Source organism: Chiloscyllium punctatum, chromosome 18, assembly GCF_047496795.1.
Source record: "Chiloscyllium punctatum isolate Juve2018m chromosome 18, sChiPun1.3, whole genome shotgun sequence".
In the NCBI taxonomy this organism is placed as follows: Eukaryota; Metazoa; Chordata; class Chondrichthyes; order Orectolobiformes; family Hemiscylliidae; genus Chiloscyllium; species Chiloscyllium punctatum.
In genome coordinates this window covers 64,193,843-64,215,461 of record NC_092756.1, presented here as the reverse complement: position 1 = coordinate 64,215,461, position 21,619 = coordinate 64,193,843, and the positions used below count along the sequence as shown (strand labels likewise).

Below are 21,619 nucleotides of genomic sequence, written 5' to 3'. Positions count from 1 at the left end.
TGCTGGAAAATGTCGGCAGCATCTGTGGGGAAAATCACACTAAACGTTACAGATCAGTGACCCGGCTTCAGAATTCCCATTAACTTTACCCACTCTCCTTCATTCCAATTTGATACCAATGCCCACCCCACTCCTTTCAAAGATCACCATTCAGGTATTTAGAAGGTCAAAACAATGACTGTAGATGCTGGAAACCAGATTCTGGATGAGTGGAGCTGGAAGAGCACAGCAGGTCAGGCAGCAAAACTCCCGCCTCGCCCTCCTATTGGCTACTGAAAGTGTAGATTGGCAGCTTGGTGGGCAAATCGGAAACGCCGAGGACTGAAGCCCCGCCCATGCACTGTCGGACTGTGCACGGACCCGGAACAGTCAGCGGGAGATTTCCTGGTGTCTTGTGCAGACGGTGAGAAATAGGGTTAATGTTCTTTCTGGGAAGGCTATCGTGAGGATACTGTAATGGAGGTCCCAGAGAGGTCAGACAGTGTGTGACCCCAGGGAGGATGGAGGTCCCAGAGAGGTCGGACAGTGTGTGTCCCCGGGGAGAATGGAGGTCCCAGAGAGGTCAGACAGTGTGTGACCCCAGGGAGGATGGAGGTCCCAGTGAGGTCAGACAGTGTGTGACCCCAGGGAGGATGGAGGTCCCAGAGAGGTCAGACAGTGTGTGTCCCCGGTGAGGATGGAGGTCCCAGTGAGATCAGACAGTGTGTGACCCCAGGGAGGATGGAGGTCCCAGAGAGGTCAGACAGTGTGTGTCCCCGGGGAGGATGGAGGTCCCCGTGAGGTCAGACAGTGTGTGACCTCGTAGGATGGAGGTCCCAGAGAGGTCAGACAATGTGTGACCCCGGGGGGGGATGGAGGTACCAGTGAGGTCAGACACTGTGTGACACTGGGGGGGAGGGATGGAGGTACCAGTGAGGTCAGACACTGTGTGACACCGGGACTAAGGAGGCCCCAGTAAGGTCAGACAGTGTGTGAGCCCCTGGGGAGGATGGAGGTCACAGAGAGGTCAGACAGTGTGTGACCCCGGGAGGATGGAGCCATAAGGAAAGGAACGGCTATTCTCATCTGGTCTACTCACGACAAGGTTGTTGACCCTTCTCTGCTGTCTGGGTTCTTGGGGATGGGCAGTGAATGCTGGTTTAGTTAGTCATGTTAATTCCTGTTAAGATTAGAATTCCCTACAGTGTGGAATCACGCCATTTGGCCCAACAAGTCTCCACTGACCCTCTGAAGAGTTACCCTCCCAGACCCATTCCCCTACCCTATTCTCTTACGTTTACCCCTGACTAATGGATTGAACACTATGGGCAATTTAGTATGGCCAATTCACCTGATCTGCACATGGACTGTGGGAGGAAACCCACGCAGACGTGAGCAAAATGTGCAGATTATACACAGACAGTGGCCCAAGGTTGAATTAAACCCAGGTCCCTGGTGCTTTGGGCACCAGTGCTAATCACTGTGCCCCCCTCACCCCCACCCCCACCCCCATGAACGAATAACAAAAAGAAATCTGATGTGGAGAGTTTATAAATTTCGATGATCGGTGAAAGGAGGGAAGGTTGATCTGTTTAGCAAGGAACTGTTCTCCTCACTGCAGTATTCTTTATCACAGCTATTGTTATGGATCTATTACAGAATCTGAGAATACCTGTCACTGCATTGCTGAAGGACTAAACAGGGAAGAACATCCCACATTTCTCAAAGTATTAGAATGGATGCAGGTACGTTGGCAAGTTATGACTTTTCTTTTCTTGAACTGGGCCCCTGAACCCCTGCAACAACCTGCAGCCCAGACTGGAAGAGGATACAAGATGGGCTGTGTCGAAAGAGGGAAATGAGTCATCACCTTTGTCCTTCACTCTGGAAAAGATGTGGACTTCAGGAAAAGGGACTATGAGAAACTTGCACAGTTTGATATAAGAGCCAGGGAGTTAATGGAAACTCTAACTGGCTTAAAAAAGGACAAATCCCCTGGCCTGGATGAATTGCATCCCAGTTAGCTGTGGGAGATAAAGTAGGAAATTGCAGGAACTCTGTGTGTGGATGAAGAAAGTTCAGGTCATAGAGTCATAGAGCTGCACAGCATGGAAACAGACCCTTCGGATCAACCCGTCCATGCCGATCAGAAATCCCAACCCAATCTTGTCCCACCTGCCAGCACCATATCCCTCCAAACCATTCCTATTCATATACCCATCCTGATGCCTTTTACGTGTTGCAATTGTACCAGCCTCCACCACTTCCTCTGGTAGCTCATTCCATACACGTACCACCCTCTGTGTGAAAAAGTTGCCCCTTAGGTCTCTTTTATATCTTTCCCCTCTCACCCTAAACCTACACCCTCTAGTTCTGGACTCCCTGACCCCAGGGAAAAGACTTTGCCTATTTACCCTATCCATGTCCCTCATAATTTTGTAAACCTATTTAAGGTCACCCATCAGCCTTCGACGCTCCAGGGAAAACAGCCCCAGCCTGTTCAGCCTCTCCCTATAGCTCAGATCCTCCATCTTTTCTGAACCCTTTCAAGTTTCACAACATCTTTCCAATAGGAAGGAGACCACAATTGCACACAATATTCCAACCAATGTCCTGTACAGTCACAACATGACCTCCCAACTCTTGTACTCAATACTCTGACCAATAAAGTGATGTAGTTTATATAGATTTCAGTAAAGCATTTGGCTGGGTCCCATATGGGAAACTGAGAAGGTTAAAGGACATTGAATTGAGGGAAACTTGGTGAGATGGATCAAAAACTGGCTTTATAATAGGACACAAAGGGTAGTAGGAGAAGGCTGTTTGAGTGACTGGAGCCCAATGTCTGGAGGTTTACCTAATCAAGGATTAGTACTGGGACCCTTATTGTTTATTATATACATAAATGATTTAGATGAAAATGTGGGCAAGATGTTAAGCAAGTTTGCAGCCAACAAAGGTTGGTAGAGTGATTAATAGTAAAGGAGGAGAATGTGAGGACTGCAGATGCTGGAGACCAGAGTTGAAAAATGTGGTGCTGGAAAAACACAGCAGGCCAGTCAGCATCCGAGGAGCAGAAGAATCGACGTTTCGGGCCCCTCTTCAGGAATGATTAATAGTAAAGAAGATGGTTGCAAGAAGATATAGATGGGTTTGTCAGATGGGCAGTGGCAGTTGGCATTTAACCTGATAAGTATGAGGTGATGCACTTTCGAAGAAACAATAATATTAGGGATTACTTAATGGCAGGTCACTTGGAGTCTAAGAGGATTATCTTGGGGTAATTATTCACAGATTTCTTCAGTCCACAGAGCATGTGAATAAGATATTTAAGCAGGCAGATGGGACACTTGCTTTCATCAGTCGTGACTGAGACTATAAAAGTAAGGAGGTACAGGCTATCAGTTAGGCCACAGCTGGAACACTGTGTGCAGTTCCGGTCACCTCACTGCAAGAAGGTATTAGCACTAGAAGGAGTACAGAGGACATTCACCAGGATATTGCCTGGACTGGAGCAATTGAGATATAAGGAGACACTCGATTGGTTTGGATTGTTTTCTTTCGAGCAGAGAAGACTGAGGCAGGGACGTGATTTGAGGTGGATAAGATTGAGGGGGTATAGACAGGGTGATTAGAGACCAGCTGTTTCCCTTGGTTGAGGGGTTAATCACAAGAGGGCATAGTTTTAGGATAAGGGTCAGGAGATTCAGAGGGAATTTGGGAAATATCTTTTTCACTGAGAGTGTTATGAGCATCTGGAATGTAGTAGAGGCTGGAAACCTTACAACCTTTAAAAATATTTGGATGAGCATTTGAAATATCATAACATTCAAGGATATGGGGCCAGTCCAAGAAGTTAGAATTAATGCATTTTTAGTGGTAGTTATGTCAGTGTAGACTCAATGGACCCAAGTACCTTTTCTGCACTGTATGACTCTGACTCTATATTGAAAGCTGTTACAGTCACAGATGAAGGGAGCTCCTGTGTGCTGAAACTGTTCAGTTTGTAACTGGTATTGGGACTGGAAGGGAGATAAAGGTAGTGATTCAGAGCAGAGTCTTCCTGAACGACAATGAGACACCAAGGTGGCCACCCTGAGTGTGCCATCAATGAGAGGCAAGTGGATCAAGGTATTGGAAAAAGGTAATAGTTAGAGATTCTATAGTCAGAAGACTCATAGACCTGATCTATGACCAGATCAGGAAGGGTAAGTCACCTCCCTAAAGAGAAAAAACATTGTGTTCATAGAAGGAATATTTAAGTAAAGCATAAGACTTAATAGTCAAGGCTTTGGGGTTGTTGATTTCAGGGTTATTTTGCACTTGTCTGCTTGAGGAGAGGAATGTGAGGCAGGTCAAAGTGTGGTTAAGGCCTTAAGTAGGTGGGAAGTGTTCATGTTCTTGGGTAATTGAAGTAAGTTCAGAGAGAAGGGAAAGAACGGCTGTGATTTTTAAAATTCTTTATTGGAGTGTTGGCATCATTGGCATTTATTGCCCATCTCCAATTGTCCTTGAACTGAATGACTTGGTGAGTTCAGTCAGCATTTCTAATTTGACCACACTACTGTCTGTGGAGTCATAGCCAGGCCAGATCAGTTAAAGAAGTTTTGGCTTTTTGTAAAGGACATTTGTGAATGAGATGATCTTTTTAAAACAGTGTTTGTTTGTTTCTGGTCCAGGTTTCAATTCCAGCTCTGACTAATGAATTGAACTTAACTTCCAGCAGCTGCTGTGTCCCAGCATATTAGCTTCAGCCCAGTGACATTACCAATCACACCATTGACTGAACCAATCCACCACCAACACTGACCCTGAATCAGTGGGCCGAGTCTGACCTCATGTGATGGAGCTTTTGAAGTATCCAGGTCTTAGGCAGTTCATAAAGCTATTGGAGATTAAACTGTTTGGAAGTGCCATGACTTTGACCCTGTGAGGAAGGAAGGACAATATGTGTTTAAATCTGTCAGGGAAGCCTGGTGGCTCAGTGGTTAACTCTGTTGCCTCACAGGGACCTGGGTTCGATTCCAACCTTGGGTGAATGTCTGTGTAGAGTTTACGTGTTCTCCCTGTCTGCGTGGGTTTCCATCAGGTGCGCCAATTCCCCATCACAGTTTAAAAATGTGCAAGTTAGGTTGTAAGTTTGCTCACTGAACTGGTGGACTTGTTCTCAGATGTTTCATCACCATGTTAGGCAACATCATCAGTGAGCGTCCAGCAGAGTACTGGTGTTCTGTCCTGCTTGCTATTTATCTGTGTTGGTCTGCTGTGGTGGGTGATATCACTTCTGGTTCTTTTTCTGAGAGTGCAGTAAATGGGGTCCAAATCAATATGGTAAAAACAATAACTGCAGATACTGGAAAGCAAATACTGGATTAGTGGTGCTGGAAGAGCACAGCAGTTCAGGCAGCATCCAACGAGCAGCGAAATCGACGTTTCGGGCAAAAGCCCTTCATCAGGAATAAAGGCAGTGAGCCTGAAGCATGGAGAGATAAACTAGAGGAGAGTGGGGGTGGGGAGAGAGTAGCATAGAGTACAATGGGTGAGTGGGGGAGGAGATGAAGGTGATAGGTCAAGGAGGAGAGGGTGGAGTGGATAGGTGGAAAAGAAGATAGTCAGGTCCGACAAGTCAAGGAGACAGTAACTGAGCTGGAAGTTTGAAACTAGGATGAGGTGGGGGAAGGGGAAATGAGGAAGCTGTTGAAGTCCACATTAATGCCCTGGGGTTGAAGTGTTCCGAGGCGGAAATGAGGCGTTCTTCCTCCAGGCGTCTGGTGGTGAGGGAGCGGCGGTGAAGGCGGCCCAGGCATGTCCTTGGCAGAGTGGGAGGGGGAGTTGAAATGTTGAGCCACGGGGCGGTTTGGTTGATTGTTGCGGGTGTCCCGGAGATGTTCCCTAAAGCGCTCTGCTAGGAGGCGCCCAGTCTCCCCAATGTAGAGGAGACCACATTGGGAGCAACGGATACAATAAATGATATTAGTGGATGTGCAGGTAAAACTTTTGATGGATGTGGAAGGCTCCTTTAGGGCCTTGGATAGAGGTGAGGGAGGAGGTGTGGGCACAGGTTTTACAGTTCCTGCGGTGGCAGGGGAAAGTGCCAGAATGGGAGGGTGGGTCGTAGGGGTGTGTGGACCTGACCAGGTTGTCGCGGAGGGAACGGTCTTTGCGGAAGGCGGAAAGGGGTGGGGAGGGAAATATATCCCTGGTGGTGGGGTCTTTTTGGAGGAGGCGGAATTGTCGGCGGATGATTTGGTTGATGCGAAGGTTTGTAGGGTGGAAGGTGAGCATCAGGGGCGTTCTGTCCTTGTTATGGTTGGAGGGGTGGGGTCTGAGGGCGGAGGTGCGGGATGTGGACGAGATGCGTTGGAGGGCATCTTTAACCACGTGGGAAGGGAAATTGCGGTCTCTAAAGAAGGAGACCATCTGGTGTGCTCTATGGTGGAACTGGTCCTCCTGGGAGCAGATACGGCGGTGGCGAAGAAATTGGGAATACGGGATGGGAGTTTTGCAAGAGATAGGGTAGGAAGAGGTGTAATCCAGGTAGCTGTGGGAGTCGGTGGGTTTTTAAAAAATGTCAGTGTCCAGTCTGTCGTCACTAATGGAGATGGAGAGGTCCAGGAAGAGAAGCGAGGTGTCAGAGATGGTCCAGGTAAATTTAAGGTCAGGGTGGAATGTGTTGGTGAAGTTGATGAATTGCTTAACCTCCTCGCGGGAGCACGAGGTGGCGCCAATGCAGTCGTCAATGTAGCAGAGGAAGAGATGGGGAGTGGTGCCGGTAAAATTACGGAAGATCAACTGTTCTACATAGCCAACAAAGAGACAGGCATAGCTGGGGCCCATACGTGTGCCCATGGCTACGCCTTTGGTCTGGAGGAAGTGGGAGGATTCAAAGGAGAAATTGTTAAGGGTGAGGACCAGTTCGGCCAAACAAATGAGAGTGTCAGTGGAAGGGTACTGTTGGGGACGTCTGGAGAGGAAAAAACGGAGGGCTTGGAGGCCCTGGTCATGGTGGATGGAGGTGTAGAGGGATTGGATATCCATGGTGAAGATGAGGCGTTGGGGGCCGGGGAAATGGAAGTCTTGGAGGAGGTGGAGGGCGTGGGTGGTGTCTCGAACGTATGTGGGGAGTTCCTGGACTAGGGGGGATAGGACAGTGTCGAGGTAGGTAGAGATGAGTTCAGTGGGGCAGGAGCATGCTGAGACAATGGGTCGGCCAGGGTGGTCAGGCTTGTGGATCTTGGGAAGGAGGTAGAACGGGGCAGTGCGGGGTTCCTGGACTATGAGGTTGGAAGCTGTGGGTGGGAGATCTCCTGAGGTGATGAGGTTCTGTATGGTCTGGGAGATGATGGTTTGGTGATGGGGGGTGGGGTCATGGTCGAGGGGGCAGTAGGAAGAGGTGTCCTCAAATTGGCGTTTGGCTTCAGCTGTGTAGAGGTCAGTGCGCCAGACTAACACTGCGCACCCTTTATCTGCTGGCTTAATGGTGAGGTTGGGATTAGAGCAGAGGGATTGGAGGGCTGCGTGTTGTGAGGGTGAGAGGTTGGAGTTGGGGAGGGGGTTCGACAGGTTGAGGCGGTTAATGTCCCGGCGGCAGTTGGAAATGAAGAGGTCGAGGGCAGGTAATAGGCCAGCGCGGGGTGTCCAGGTGGATGCAGTGTGTTGGAGGTGGGGTCCTCGGAAGGTGGGCGGGAATCCTGATTGTGAAAGTAAGCTCAGAAGCGGAGGCGACGGAAGAATTGTTCGATGTCACGGCGTGTATTAAATTAATTGATGCGTGGACGGAGGGGGATGAAGGTGAGTCCTTTGCTGAGGACTGATCGATCGTCCTCAGTGAGGGGGAGGTCTGTGGGGGGGGGATGGTGAAAACTCGGCAGGACTGGGAGCTGGGATCTGGTGTGAGTGTAGAGCTGGGAGTGGGGTCGGAGCCAGTACCTGGAGTGGGTGTGATGGTGGGGGGAATGGGGGTGGAGGCATGAGCAGGGGTAATGTTCCCCTCGGGGTTCTGGGGTGTGGGGATAGTGACAGTGGGGTCTGTAGGGGGCGTGTCAGCAGAATGCAGGTGAGTCGCGCTGGTGGGGGGTGGAAGTGGTGGTAATCATGGCAGTAGGGGTGGGGGGAGTCACTGAGCGTGTGGCATCAGCGATGATGTGAAGGCCGGAAATGGCTGTGGGAGTGGCCATGATGGGGGCGGAAGTGACATCATCACTCAGCGTGGGGGTGGTAGCTGTGTCAGCCGCATGGCTAATGGCGTTTCCCAGGCCAGAGGAATCTTCTGGGATGTTTGAGGAGTGCTGGTTATGCAGGGGGTGGATAAAAGTTTGTTGTACCTGATGTTTTTGATGTTTGAGATGGAATTGAAATACTGTTTGTTGAGAGTATGAATTCTCCTGAGGATGTAGTACAGAGTGAGTCCTTTGCAATTCTGAGAGTGTGTGGCCCTCAGCTGGGGCAGGGCTGACTGTAGAGAGGTTAGGTGCAAGCGCATTGCTGCAAGCGTGGAGCGGAGGATCCTGAAGGAGAACCGTTGCTGGTGTTTTTGAATCTGCAGTCTACTGTTTGTCCTGTTCGGGTCCGAACTCTGCTGGTTTAAAGGTGGTCTAGAGTCCGTGTGGGATGAGTTGGTTACGGAGGCATGCACTGAGGAAGCAAATGTGGCTGTAGTACCGCGTTTAATGTTCTTAATGGAGTTCCGGTTTGAATGGCAGGCCTCTAGGAATCCCCACGTGTGTCTTTGTTTAGCCTGTCCCAGGATGGATGTATTGTCCTAGTCGAACTGGTGTCCCTTTTCATCTCTGTGCATGGATATAGTGATAGTTGCTCATGTCTCCTGGTATCTGGGTTTCTTGTCCGTCTGTCTGATATAGTGTTTGTTGTAGTCCTTGCAGCGTATTTTGTTTATGACGTTTGTTCTGCTGGTAGTTGGTACAGGGTCCTTCAAATTCATCAGGAGCTGTTTGTGTGGTGGTAGGTTTGTAGGCTACCATGATGCTGATGGCCGGAATTGTCTGGTCGCCATCTCAGAGACGTCTTTAATGTATAGCAGGGTGGCTAGAGTTTCTGGGCATGTTGTGTCTTCTTGTTTAGGCCTGTTGTGTAGGAATCGGCAGACTGCGCTTATTGGGTACCTGTTGTTTGTGAATGCGTTGTACAGGAGTTTTTCCTCAACTTCTCTTAATTCCTGGGTGCTGCAGTGTGTTGTGGCTTATTTAAATAATGTCCTGATGCAGCTCCGTTTGTGGGTGTTGGGGTGATTGCTCCTGTAGTTCAGTGTCTGATCAGTGTGTGTGGCTTTCCTGTAAACGCTGATCTGTAGCTCTCCATTGGCTTTGCATTTTACTGTGACTTCTAGGAAGGGGAGTCTGTTGTTGCTGTCTTCCTCTTTGGTGGACATTATACCAGTAAGGATGTTGTTTATGTTTTTGTGGGTTTCTTCGAATTAGTTCCGTTTCATGATGACAAAGGTGTCATCCACACAGTGACCCAAAGCTTGGGCTGGATCGTGGGAAGGGCTGGTCGTTCTAATCTCTACATAACTGCTTCTGCTAAGAATCCTGACATTGGTGATCCCATAGGCATCCTGTGGTTTGTTTGTAAGTCTTGTTGTTGAAGTGAAGTGGGTTGTGAGGCACAGGTGTGAGGATGCTGTCCTTGCTGATGGAGTTGGTGCTGTTGGGACTTGTGACCAAGTTGTAAATCTAGCGATCTGTGGCAGACATTTTAAAAGTAAAGTCAGAACTTCTGAATGAATGGAAAGTAGACTTTTAAAAGAAGAGATTTGTGTGGCCAAGACATAAGGATCAATACATTTCTTGATAGGTTGTGAAAGCTGTTCAAGAGTGACTAAATTGGACAAGGAATATACTTTGTAAGGAGCTCTGGATTTCATATTTCAAGGTCAAAATAATGAAACTTATTGATGTACGGTGTGATCAGAGGAGGCTGTCACAGGTAGGATGTTTGACAGAGATGGTCAATTTTGAAGAACACCGGACAGGCAGATTGTACAGGTTTGACGACTGTGCTTGATATTGTCGTTCATACATTTATTTAATTACTCTGTATAAGAGGAATTATATCCAACTGATTAGAAAGGTAATAATTTGTTTTATTAATTTGTCTTCACAGATCCAGACTCCACAATCATTGAGTTCTTGACAGAATGTAAGACTTACCATTTATTCTGGTTGACAACGTTTTACCAGGACAGACTTGAACAGGCGATTGAAGAAGGGGTAGATGGTGTCAGCTCATTGTTAACATATAAGAGGATTTTCAGTGGAAAGGAACATGCGGTAAGTGGGAGAAGCACAGAATGGGTTCCAAATATCTAAGTCATAACAGTTACAGAATAATCGAAAAGGAAATACTCACAGCCTCATGCTGTATTAATATTGGAGTGTAATAATGGATCACCAGTCATCAGTTCATCTACAACAAACCCAGACATGAAATAAGAAAAACACTTGCAGTTCTGAGTTTCAGAACTACAGATAAGTCACTTGTGTCTCCTAAGTCTGTTACATGTGTCATCGGGAAAAGTTTAGCTTTCAATTTTAACAAAATCTTCAACATTTTACAGCAAAAATCAAGACGGGTCTTCCCCCATTCTTTGCTTATATCTAATTTTTCTGCCTAAACCAATCTTTTTTTTGTTTAATTTTTAAATGTTGACTCTTAGCTGCTCTCTGGGCAAAATAAGAATGGGCAATAACTGCTGGTGCAGCCAGTGCTGCCTTTATCCTGTGAATGAATTTAAAGAAATATGATGTTCACATGTCGAGATGGGACCAGCAAAAAACCTGCACTTTCATCATGAGTCAGATAACATGGGAGAATGGCACTGAGCTCTACAGACCAGAGCACAAGCGTATACAGATTCAGATAAACATTTTCGTAGCAATTTTAAAATCATATACCATGAGAAATCGGAGACGATGATGCCATTGAATGAAAATGCTAATGTTGTAGGTAATTGCAGAAAGTGATCAGTTGACAATTCCCTGCTATGAGCATTACTTGCCACTTGAAAATCAATCCTGGCTGTCATTCAGGGCTTGCTGTACATAGTTGAAAGCAGTTAGTCCCAGGACACAATGCAGAGAAACTTAATAATGTCTGGAGCTGAACAACAATTGTGTGCCTTTGCACAAGATATGAGGCCAACAAGTGAAGTGTTTTCCAGAAAAAATGTTATTGACCTGAACCATAATTTTGAATGATGAACAGGTTCGGCTCAAGGGGCTGATTGGCCCATTTCAGTTCCTCACTGTTTCGCTCCTGATCAGAATAGATCTGTAAATCGCTCCTGACCAGTAACTACTTGCTGTCCTAAAAACTATTGAGGTCGTACGGTTGATGGACAGATCATGCTTGGTGGTGCAACAGCCTATTTCAGATTGCATCTTTCCAGAAGATGTTTACAATATACTCATCCATATTCATCGGGGATTGGGATATGATGCAGTGACTGCTTTCCAGGCTCAGTATAAGAGGGATCCCACTACTGAGGAGATCCTTTCCTTCTCAGTCACAGTATCTGTCTTTCATTTTATTGCTCAATCTATTAATGATTATTCTTTACAGGAACTCACTGAGGTCGCGAAGAAGAGAAACCGAGCGGATAGTTCCAAACTTCTCCTCAACCTGGTGATGGAGAAAGGCTCTCAGGCCCAAAGGGTGATGTGGGAATCCTTTGTAAAAATGCGCCATGGTTTACCAAAGTTGGATAAATTACTGAAAACGATAGAGGAACATGGTACAGTAAAGTCTCACATTATTTAATTTCGGATTGGAGCATTTCCTATTTTGCTGAAGTATTACACCAATCTAAATTAATGAAATCTAAATCTGAACAGGTTCTGATCCAGTTCATTATATGGATAATGTCCGAAGTTTGTCTGAAATACCCAGTCACCTGAAAGGTAATTAACAACATGGAAATCTTAAACCGATTTATTTTCAATTCTGAAAAACAGATTGTCTGTTCTTAGCCATTTATATGGAGTTTCATAGTCTAATAATCTAAAGTTCAGAAGCTGGGAAACACAAATCTAAGTAATAGGAGCATCCTTCAAATATCAACTGTTTTACATAGATTCAACTTATGATTGATCCCATTTCTCCTGTAGATGTTTGAGAATTGAATTATTTCATCAAATGAAACTGCTGGTAACTGTTGTGTACAACTTTTAGACAGAGAATCCCAATACCATGTGCAACCCTGTACGCACCTGACAGGATCCCAATATACTTTAACGTCTACCCCTTGCACTTGGCATTTGAAAATAACAGCATTTTTAGTTTGACATATTTAGATATGCCTTTCCGAAAGAGGGACAGAGAAGTGAAAATAAGTGAATTGAAACACTTCGTTTTTATTCCTTCATGCGATGTGGCTCTCTGTAGTCAGGCCATTTATTGCCCATCCCTGTTTGCCCAGAAGGTAGTTAAGAGTCAACCACATTGCTGTTGGTCTGCAGTCACATGCAGACCAGATAAGGTAAGGCTGACTGATTTCTTTCCCTTAAGGATATTAGTGAACCAAGTGAGATTGTTTTTGCAATCAACAATGGATTCATGGTCGTCATTAGTCTCTTAATTTCAGGTTCTTTATTGAATTCAAATTCCACCATTTGCCATGGTGGGATTTGAACCCACCTCCTCAAAACATTAGCTGAGTTTTTGGTTTAATAGTCTAGCAATAATACCACTAGGTCATTGCCTCCCTGAATTGACATTACGTCTATACCATGGAAGTTGGCAGTTCAATTGAAGTGTTCGTAAATCTTCTGGTTGCTTATTCATCTGACTAGTTCCTTTTGTAGTGAGGTTCACATTCTAAATCTATCTGTGGTAATGATGTTTCACCCGTGTCACCCTCTGCGATAATTGGTGACCACCTTCATTTTCACCGTCCGTTCGGAGTGGCGAGGAGAGAGGGAGTGGTGAAGCGGGGGCTGCCAGGAAGGGTGAGTTTTCCCACATTAAAAGGGACTTACCTCGGGAGTCGGGCCTCCATTTGCCAAGAGGTGCCAGGGAGGAGCGAAGGACTTCTGGGAAGTCATATATTTGTGTGGTTGCGTTACCCGAAACACTGCTCGGGTGGTGTGTCCCACCCATCATCCTCTAACCAAAACAAAAAGGTTCTCTGCACCAGATTGGTAAGGTAACGAGTTTATTTTTTATTCCTTATTTTTCAAGTCTCTTTGGGAATTTAGAATAGTGGGAATGGAGGTTAGGGCAGTTGAATGTTCCTCCTGCAGAATGTGGGAGGTAAGGGTCACCACTAGTGTCCCTGCTGACTACATCTGTGGGAAGTGCACCCAACTCCAGCTCCTCAAACCACATTAGGGAACTGGAGCTGGATGAACTTCGGATCATTCGGGAGGCAGAGGGGGTTATTGAGAGGAGTTAGAGGGAGGTAGTCACTCCTCAGGTACAGGAAAAAGGCAGATGGATTACAGTCAGGGGACAGAAAGGGAACCGGCAGGCAGTGCAGGGATCCCCTGTGGCCATTCCCCTCAACAATAAGTATACTGTTTCGGATACTGTTGGGGGGGACGACTTACCAGGGGAAAGCAGTGGGACACAGGGCTCTGGCACAGAGTCTATCCCTGCCGTTCAGAAGGGAAGGGGGAAGAGAAGCAGAGCAGTAGTCATTGGGGACTCCATAGTTAGGGGGACAGATAGAAGGTTCTGTGGGGACGAGAGAAACTCACAGTTAGTGTGTTGCCTCCCAGGTGCCAGGGTTCGTGATGTCTCTGATCGTGTTTTTGGGATCCTTGAGGGGGAGGGGGAGCAGCCCCAAGTCGTGGTCCACATAGGCACCAAAGGCATAGGTAGGAAGAGAAATGAGGATTTAAGTCAGAAATTCAGGGAGCTAGGATGGAAGCTTAGAGCTAGGACGAACAGAGTTGTTGTCTCTGGTTTGTTGCCCGTGCCACGTGCTAGTGAGGCGAGGAATAGGGAGGGAGAGAAGTTGAACACGTGACTACAGGGATGGTGCAGGAGGGAGGGTTTTGGATTCTTGGATAATTGGGGCTGTTTCTGGGGTAGGTGGGACCTCTGCAAGCAGGATGGTCTTCATCTGAACCAGAGGGGTACCAATATCCTGGGGCGGGGGGGAAATTCGCTAAGGCTGTTGGGATGGGTTTAAACTAATCCAGCAGGGGGGTGGGAACCAAAATTGTAGTTCAAGTATCGAAAAGGTTGAGAGTAGGGAGGTCCGAAATCAAGTTTCAGGGACGCAAGATGGCACCGGCAAGCAAGACGTTGGTCTGAAGTGTGTCTCCTTCAACGCCAGGAACATCCGGAATAAGATGGGTGAACTTGCAGCATGGGTTGGTACCTGGGACTTCGATGTTGTGGCCATTTTGGAGACATGGATAGAGCAGGGACAGGAATGGTTGTTGCAGGTTCCAGGATTTAGATGTTTCAGTAAAAATAGAGAAGATGGTAAAAGAGGGGGAGGTGTGACATTGTTGGTCAAGGACAGTATTACAGTTGCAGAAAGGATATTTGGGGACCCGTCAACTGATGTATTATGGGCTGAGGTTAGAAACAGAAAAGGAGAGGTCACCTTGTTGGGAGTTTTCTATCAGCCTCCGAATAGTTCCAGAGATATAGAGGAAAGGATAGCAAAGATGATTCTCGATAGGAGTGAGAGAGACAGGGTCGTTGTCATGGGGGACTTCAACTTTCCAAATATTGACTGCGAACACTATAGTATAGATGGGTCGGTTTTTGTCCAATGTGTGCTGGAGGGCTTCCTGACACAGTATGTAGACAGGCCAACAAGGGGTGAAGGCACATTAGATTTGGTACTGGGTAATGAGCCCGGCCAGGTGTTAGACTTGGAAGTAGGTGAGCACTTTGGTGATAGATGTATACCACTGGGCAAGAGTTACAGTTGGGGGAAAGGCAATTACGATGCGATTTGGCAAAAATTAGGAAGCATAGATGGGGAAGGAAGCTGCAGGGGATGGGCACATTAGAAATGTGGAGCTTATTCAAGGAAAAGCTCCTGTGTGTCCTTGATAAGTATGTACCTGTCAGGCAGGGAAGAGGCTGTAGAGTGCGGGAGCTGTGGTTAACGAAGGAAGTGGTCAAGAGGAAGAAGAAGGCTTATGTTAGGATGAGATATGAAGACTCAGTTAGGGTGCTTGAGGATTACAAGGTAGCCAGGAAAGACCCAAAGAGAGAGCTCAGAAGAGCCAGGAGGAGACATGAGAAGTTGTTGGCGGATAGGATCAGGATAAACCCTAAGGCTTTCTATAGGTATTTAAGGAATAAAAGAATGACGAGATTAAGATTAGGGCCAATCAAGGATAGTAGTGGGAAGTTGTGTGTGGAATCAGAGGAGATAGGGGAAGCACTAAATGAATATTTTTGACAGTATTTACTCTAGAAAATGACAATGTTGTCGAGGAGAATACTGAGATACAGGCTCCTAGGTGGGATTGAGGTTCACAAGGAAGAGATGTTAGAAATCCTGCGTAGTGTGAAAATAGATAAGTCCCCTGGGCTGAATGGTATTTATCCTAGGATCCTCTGGAAAGCCACGGAGGAGATTGCTGAGCCTTTGGCATTGATCTTTAAATCGTCATTGTCTACAGGAATAGTGCCAGAAGACTGGAGAATAGCAAATGTGGTTCCCCTGTTCAAGAAGGGGAGTAGAGACAACTCTGGTTATTATAGACCACTGAGCCTTACTTCAGTTGTTGGTAAAGTGTTGGAAAAGGTTAGAAGAGACAAGATTTATAATCATCTCAAAGAATAATTTGATTAAGGATAGTCAGCAGGGTTTTGTGAAGGGTAGGTCATGCCTCACAAACCTTATTGAGTTCTTTGAGAAGGTGGCCAAACAGGTAGATGAGAGTAAACCGGTTGATGTGGTCTATGTGGACTTCAGCAAGTCGTTCGATAAGGTTCCCCACAGTAGGTTATTGTACAAAATGCAGAGGAATGGGATTGTGAAAGATATAGCAGTTTGGATCAGTAATTGGCTTGCTGAAAGAAGACAGAGGGTGGTGGTTGATGGGAAATGTTCATCCTGGAGTCCAGTTACCAGTGGTGTACTGCAAGGGTCGGTGTTGGGTCCACTGCTGTTCGTCATTTTTATAAACGACCTGGATGAGGGCGCAGAAGGGGGGGTTAGTAAAATTTCAGACGACACTAAGGTCGGTGGAGTTGTGGATAGTGACGAGGGGAGTGGTAGGTTACAGAGAGGCATAGATAAGCTGCAGAGCTGGGCTGAGAGGTGGCAAATGGAGTTTAATGCTGACAAGTGTGAGGTGATTCACTTTGGTTGGAGTAACCGGAATGTAAAGTACTGGGCTAATGGTAAGATCCTTGGTAGTATAGATGAGCAGAGAGATCTCGGTGTCCAGGTACACAGATCCTTGAAAGTTGCCACCCAGGTTGACAGGGTTGTTAAGAAGGCATCCGGTGTTTTAGCTTTTATTCATAGAGGGATAAAATTCCAAAACCATGAGGTTATGCTACAAAACTCTGGTGTGGCCGCACTTGGAGTATTGTGTACAGTTCTGGTCACCGCATTATAAGAAGGATGTGGAAGCTTTGGAAAGGGTGCAGAGGCGATTTACTAGGATGTTGCCTAGTATGGAGCGAAGGTTTAGATTAGATTACTTACAGTGTGGAAACAGGCCCTTCGGCCCAACAAGTCCACACCGCCCCGCCGAAGCGTAACCCACCCATACCCCCACATCTACATCTACCCCTTACCTAACACTATGGGCAATTTAGCATGGCCAATTCACCTGGTCTGCACATCTTTGGACTGTGGGAGGAAACCGGAGCACCCGGAGGAAACCCACGCAGACACGGGGAGAACGTGCAAACTCCACACAGTCAGTCGCCTGAGGCAGGAATTGAACCCGGGTCTCAGGCGCTGTGAGGCAGCAGTGCTAACCACTGTGCCACCGTGCCGCCCACAAAGGTCTTACGAGGAAAGGCTGAGGGACTTGAGGCTGTTTTTGTTGGAGAGAAGAAGGTTGAGAGGTGACTTAACAGAGACATATAAGATAATCAGAGGGTTAGATAGGGTGGACAGGGAGAGCCTTTGTCCAAGAATGGTGACGGCGAGTACGAAGGGCCACAGCTTTAAATTGAGCAGTGATAGATATAGGACAGATGTCAGAGGTAGTTTCTTTACTCAGTAGTAAGGGTATGGAATGCTTTGCCTGCAATGGTAGTAGATTCGCCAACTTTAAGTACATTTAAGTCGTCATTGGACAAGCATATGGATGTATAGTGTAGGTTGGATGGGCTTCAGATTGGTATGACAGGCTGGCGCAACATCGAGTGCCGAAGGGCCTGTACTGCACTGTAATGTTGTAATGTTCTAAAAATAATGTTCCACTATCCGTCTACTCTGTCAATCAATCGTATTCATGATAAGAAATACCTTTAACATGTGAACCTTGCCCTTCACTCCCTTGGAGTGAGTAGATTCCTTATCTGTTCAGCCTTTCTTGATAAGGATAAACTTCCACTCCTGTTCGAATGTTTTGAACCATATTGCTTTCATATTTATTATATGGAAACGAGAACATTTCTGTGATGTGTCGTTCTTATTCAGTCTAATATATTAACCATTACAGGGAAATGATCACTTTTCTCGAAATCTTCACGTTCAGTAATTACCAAAACTAAAAGAATTTGATTTTTTTTCTCAACCATCCTTCACATCCAAGTGACGTTTTCATGAACTGAGGTTTAATTTCTACACAATCCTAGACTGAATCTGTGCACTAAATGCAACATTTCACTGTCAAATTAAAACAAATTGAGACTTTTTATTTTTCTTCAATGTTAATATAACTAACAGTGAGAACCACTTTCTGTCTATTTTAATTGAAGATGTTCAGCAGAAACACAAGGAAACTCTCCGGGTTCAAACTGAAACATTGAGAGTGAACACTATCCTAATAAAGGAGAAGGTGAAGGTTTTCCAGCTGATTGATCGATATGCTGAGCTAACGGTCATTTCTACTGTTCGAGATCGGACACTTGTAGAACATGAACTACTGGCAAGAGGCCGAGACCATGAAGAGTGGAGAGAAAAGCATCTCCGTCATGAACTGGAAAAAATCAGAGCTGATCAATTGTTCTATAGCAGCTTTTCTCAGAGAAAATTTAACTCTGGGGGTACAGCAGCAGTGAGTGGAGTCCCAGGAATTGGAAAAACAACAATGGTACAAAAGATTGTTTATGACTGGGCCATTGGGAAAATATACCCAGAATTTCAATTTGTTTTCAGTTTTAAATTCCGTGATTTAAATGCTATCAACTGCAGAATAAACCTGAAGAGTCTGATACTAGATCTATATCCTTACTTTGGGAATGTTCTTGGAGAGCTCTGGAAGAACCCAGAGGGTTTGCTGTTTATATTTGATGGTTTGGATGAATTCAAGGACAGTATTGATTTTTCTGACAGTCGGAGAAATACAGAGCCTCCGCTGATGTGTATGGATCCTGATTGCTGGTGTGAAGTGTCTGATGTTGTGTATGGTTTAATCCAGCACAAGCTGCTCCCAGGATGTTCAGTGCTAGTGACCAGCCGTCCCATTGCATTGCATTTATTGGAAAAGGCTGAGATCAGTGTCTGGGCTGAAATCCTGGGATTTGTTGGTGATGACCGGAAGGAATATTTCAACAGGTTTTTTGAGGATCAGACAGTGGCAGCAGCTGTTTTCAAACATGTGGAGGAGAATGAGATCCTTTACACCATGTGCTACAACCCTTCGTACTGCTGGATCCTCGGTCTGTCACTGGGTCCCTTTTTCACAGAAAAAGACATGAAACAGCAGCAAGTGCCCAAGACCATCACCCAACTCTATTCCTACTATATTTACAACATTCTGAAAAACCATAGCCGAGAGATTGAAGACCCCCGTGATGTGTTGCTGAAGCTTGGTGAGATGGCTTTCACAGGAGTCTCTGAGAAGAAAATTGTGTTTCGGAATGGAGATTTGATCCAGTACAATCTGCAACCCTCCCGGTTCCTGTCTGGGTTCCTGATGGAACTTTTGGAGCGAGATGATTCTGTCCACAGTGTGTTTTACACGTTTCCACATCTCACCATCCAAGAGTTTGTAGCTGCACTCGCACAATTCCTGATCGCACATCCCAAAAACATCCAGAACCTCCTTTGTGAAGCCCATGGTAAGGAGGATGGGAGGTTTGAAATATTTCTCCGTTTTGTAGCTGGTCTCTCTTCCCCACAGGCTGCACAGCCCCTGGTGAAGTTTCTCAGTCCATTTCTTCATCAAACAACCTGTCAGGTTATTGAATGGGTGAAGAAAACCCTTATCAACTTGGCTGGAAGTGTAATGGATCACAGTGGGAAAAGAAGTCTCCTGATGATGATGCACTGTCTGTTTGAATCTCAGAATAAAGCACTGGCTCAGGCCACAGTGGGATCTGTGAAAATACTTAACTTTGATGGATTGCAACTGACCCCTATTGACTGTGTGGTCCTCTCTCACGTCATTGGGTTCTGTGATTCAATAAAAGAGCTCAGACTACGTGAATGCTACATTCATTGTGAAGGACTCCAGCGGCTGGCATCCGTTCTGCACAAATGCCACATCTTGAGGTACCTGCTTGTTCAATACTTTAATTGATGATAAACCACTTGCTATGTTGCCAAAAAAAGCACCTTTTTCAGCTTAAACAAAGGAGGCAGAGTCAGAAAAACTTTGGAAGATAAGACTAGTGTGAAATGCTGAGGTATAAAATAAGAATGATGCTTTTGCTGACCAGTTGTTGGTCTGCTTAGTGGATTCTTGTAGAACCTGACCATGGAAGTGAGATGAAAAGGAAAAATGTGGTATTTATTCACTAGTCTGGAATATAGGTCCTCTCAGTATTTTAAACACCAATGGTGTGGAAAGTGAAAACGGAAATAATACTCTGGTTCCTTAAAAGGAATGGGATGTATTTGAAATTGAGATAATTACTTTAAATGACTTTTTTAAGTCTAATTATTTATGTGGATCACAGTCCAGTCAAAGAAGGAACCTGTTGTTTTAAAGACTCCAAATCACTAAATGTCCAACACATTGATCAGATCTTGCTTGTAGGGTACAGTCTCTGAAAAAAATTACATTGATAAATAACAGAGGTTTTTAACAGTCCATTCCCACTGAGTTTATGCCTGGAGTTGACTCCGAGAAATTCCCTTGAAATATCAAGAACAGCTGCACCTGCTGTAAACATGCCTTGTATTGAATGACGAATGCAGTAAGAAACTCCCCTTCCCTATAAACCAAGACAACTGTGATATTTCAACAATATAATGACAGAGAATAAAATTTCTTCCTTACATAAAATTCAGTGGACTGGATTTTATAGCAATAGCTAATGTAATTTCATAGTATTAGTCACCATGAAATAGTCGAATAGTATGGTGCTGGAAAAGCACAGCCGGTCAGGCAGCGTCCGAGGAGCAGGAGAGTCGATGTCTTGGGCATAAGCCCATCTTCATCCACCCCAAAATAGTATAAAGATTAAAATGATGTGCAGTTATCAAGTACAAGGAATTGCTGGTTTCTGATTTAATTCGTGGAAAATTGTGCCATTCCCTCAAATTCCCAGATTTCGCAAGATCCAAAATGAGAGAAATTTTCCAGAACTTGGCAGGGCCAGCCACTGAGCTTCTGGAGATTTAAATCTGATTATTGAGGAATGAGACCAATATGAAAGGAAAGAGTTGAATTATTGTTTCTGTCTGAAATAAGGGTGATTTTAGTTTATTTTCTTATCTCTTTTCCTTTTGGAATTAGGCCATGCTGTTTAATCTCAAAATCCATGTTTGTGAAGTTCAATTTTTAAATGACTCTCAACAACTCTTGAGGATTAAGACCAAAAAACTGGTTTAATCCACGCAGGCGACTGGGGATTAAATCACAACCAATGCATTGGCAAGTGGGCACACGTACAGACCCAAGGAAGCAGGAAGAGAAAAGCAGGAAAGAGAGTTTAAAAATATGAATTACTCTTTTTCTTTCAGCAAAGGAAAGGTATTAGCTTAAGTAATGTGAATTTGACTCCAATAAAATGAATGTTTGTAGTTAGCTTGTAGCAGCTCTGCTGGTGGATTACAGTTGAAATTACAGCAATAATGTTATTTTATGTGGGGTATTGGCTTACTTTGCAGGATTCTCACCAGAAATAAAACCGGAATAACTTTTCTCAGTTTCTCATGTATAAGTTTACTAAGTAAAACTCTATTAAAGTAAGTCAAAGACTGTTTTAAAACTTCCAGGGACACAATTAAAAAAAAACTGTTGTTGGATAAAGGGAGAAAACATTATCGAGCGAATATAATAGCCCCTCTCCATTGAGGTCACTGAGATGTTTTTATTTACCAGTACATGCTGATCTTCTCTAGGTTCACTTCCTTGCAGGAAGCACTCAGTGACCTGAAATTATGAAGTTCTCTAACTTATTGGTTAAAAGCAACACCTTCCAGTAAATAGTGACGACGAATAAACTGACTTTCCTCAAGCTTCAAGTATTTCCTACTGCAATGAGATACACCACTTCCTCTTCAATAGATCTGAAGACTTGTGGCAGTATTGTTCACATCCATGAGCTGTTCAGCTGCCCAAAAACCCAA

General features: G+C 45.3%; 1 protein-coding gene across 1 annotated transcript in view; it reads left to right on the top strand.

Moving 5' to 3' along the window:
* The first annotated feature begins 359 nt into the window (after positions 1–359).
* The window catches only part of LOC140489154 (NACHT, LRR and PYD domains-containing protein 3-like), a 72,827-nt gene continuing 51,567 nt past the window's right edge, over positions 360–21,619 (top strand). The window contains exons 1-6 of the mRNA XM_072588379.1: positions 360–403; positions 1,639–1,724; positions 10,102–10,268; positions 11,560–11,731; positions 11,832–11,897; positions 17,857–19,594. Of these exons, the coding sequence (XP_072444480.1) occupies positions 1,715–1,724; positions 10,102–10,268; positions 11,560–11,731; positions 11,832–11,897; positions 17,857–19,594 (2,153 nt within the window). The 5' untranslated portion in view covers positions 360–403; positions 1,639–1,714. The remainder of the gene's footprint in view (positions 404–1,638; positions 1,725–10,101; positions 10,269–11,559; positions 11,732–11,831; positions 11,898–17,856; positions 19,595–21,619) is intronic.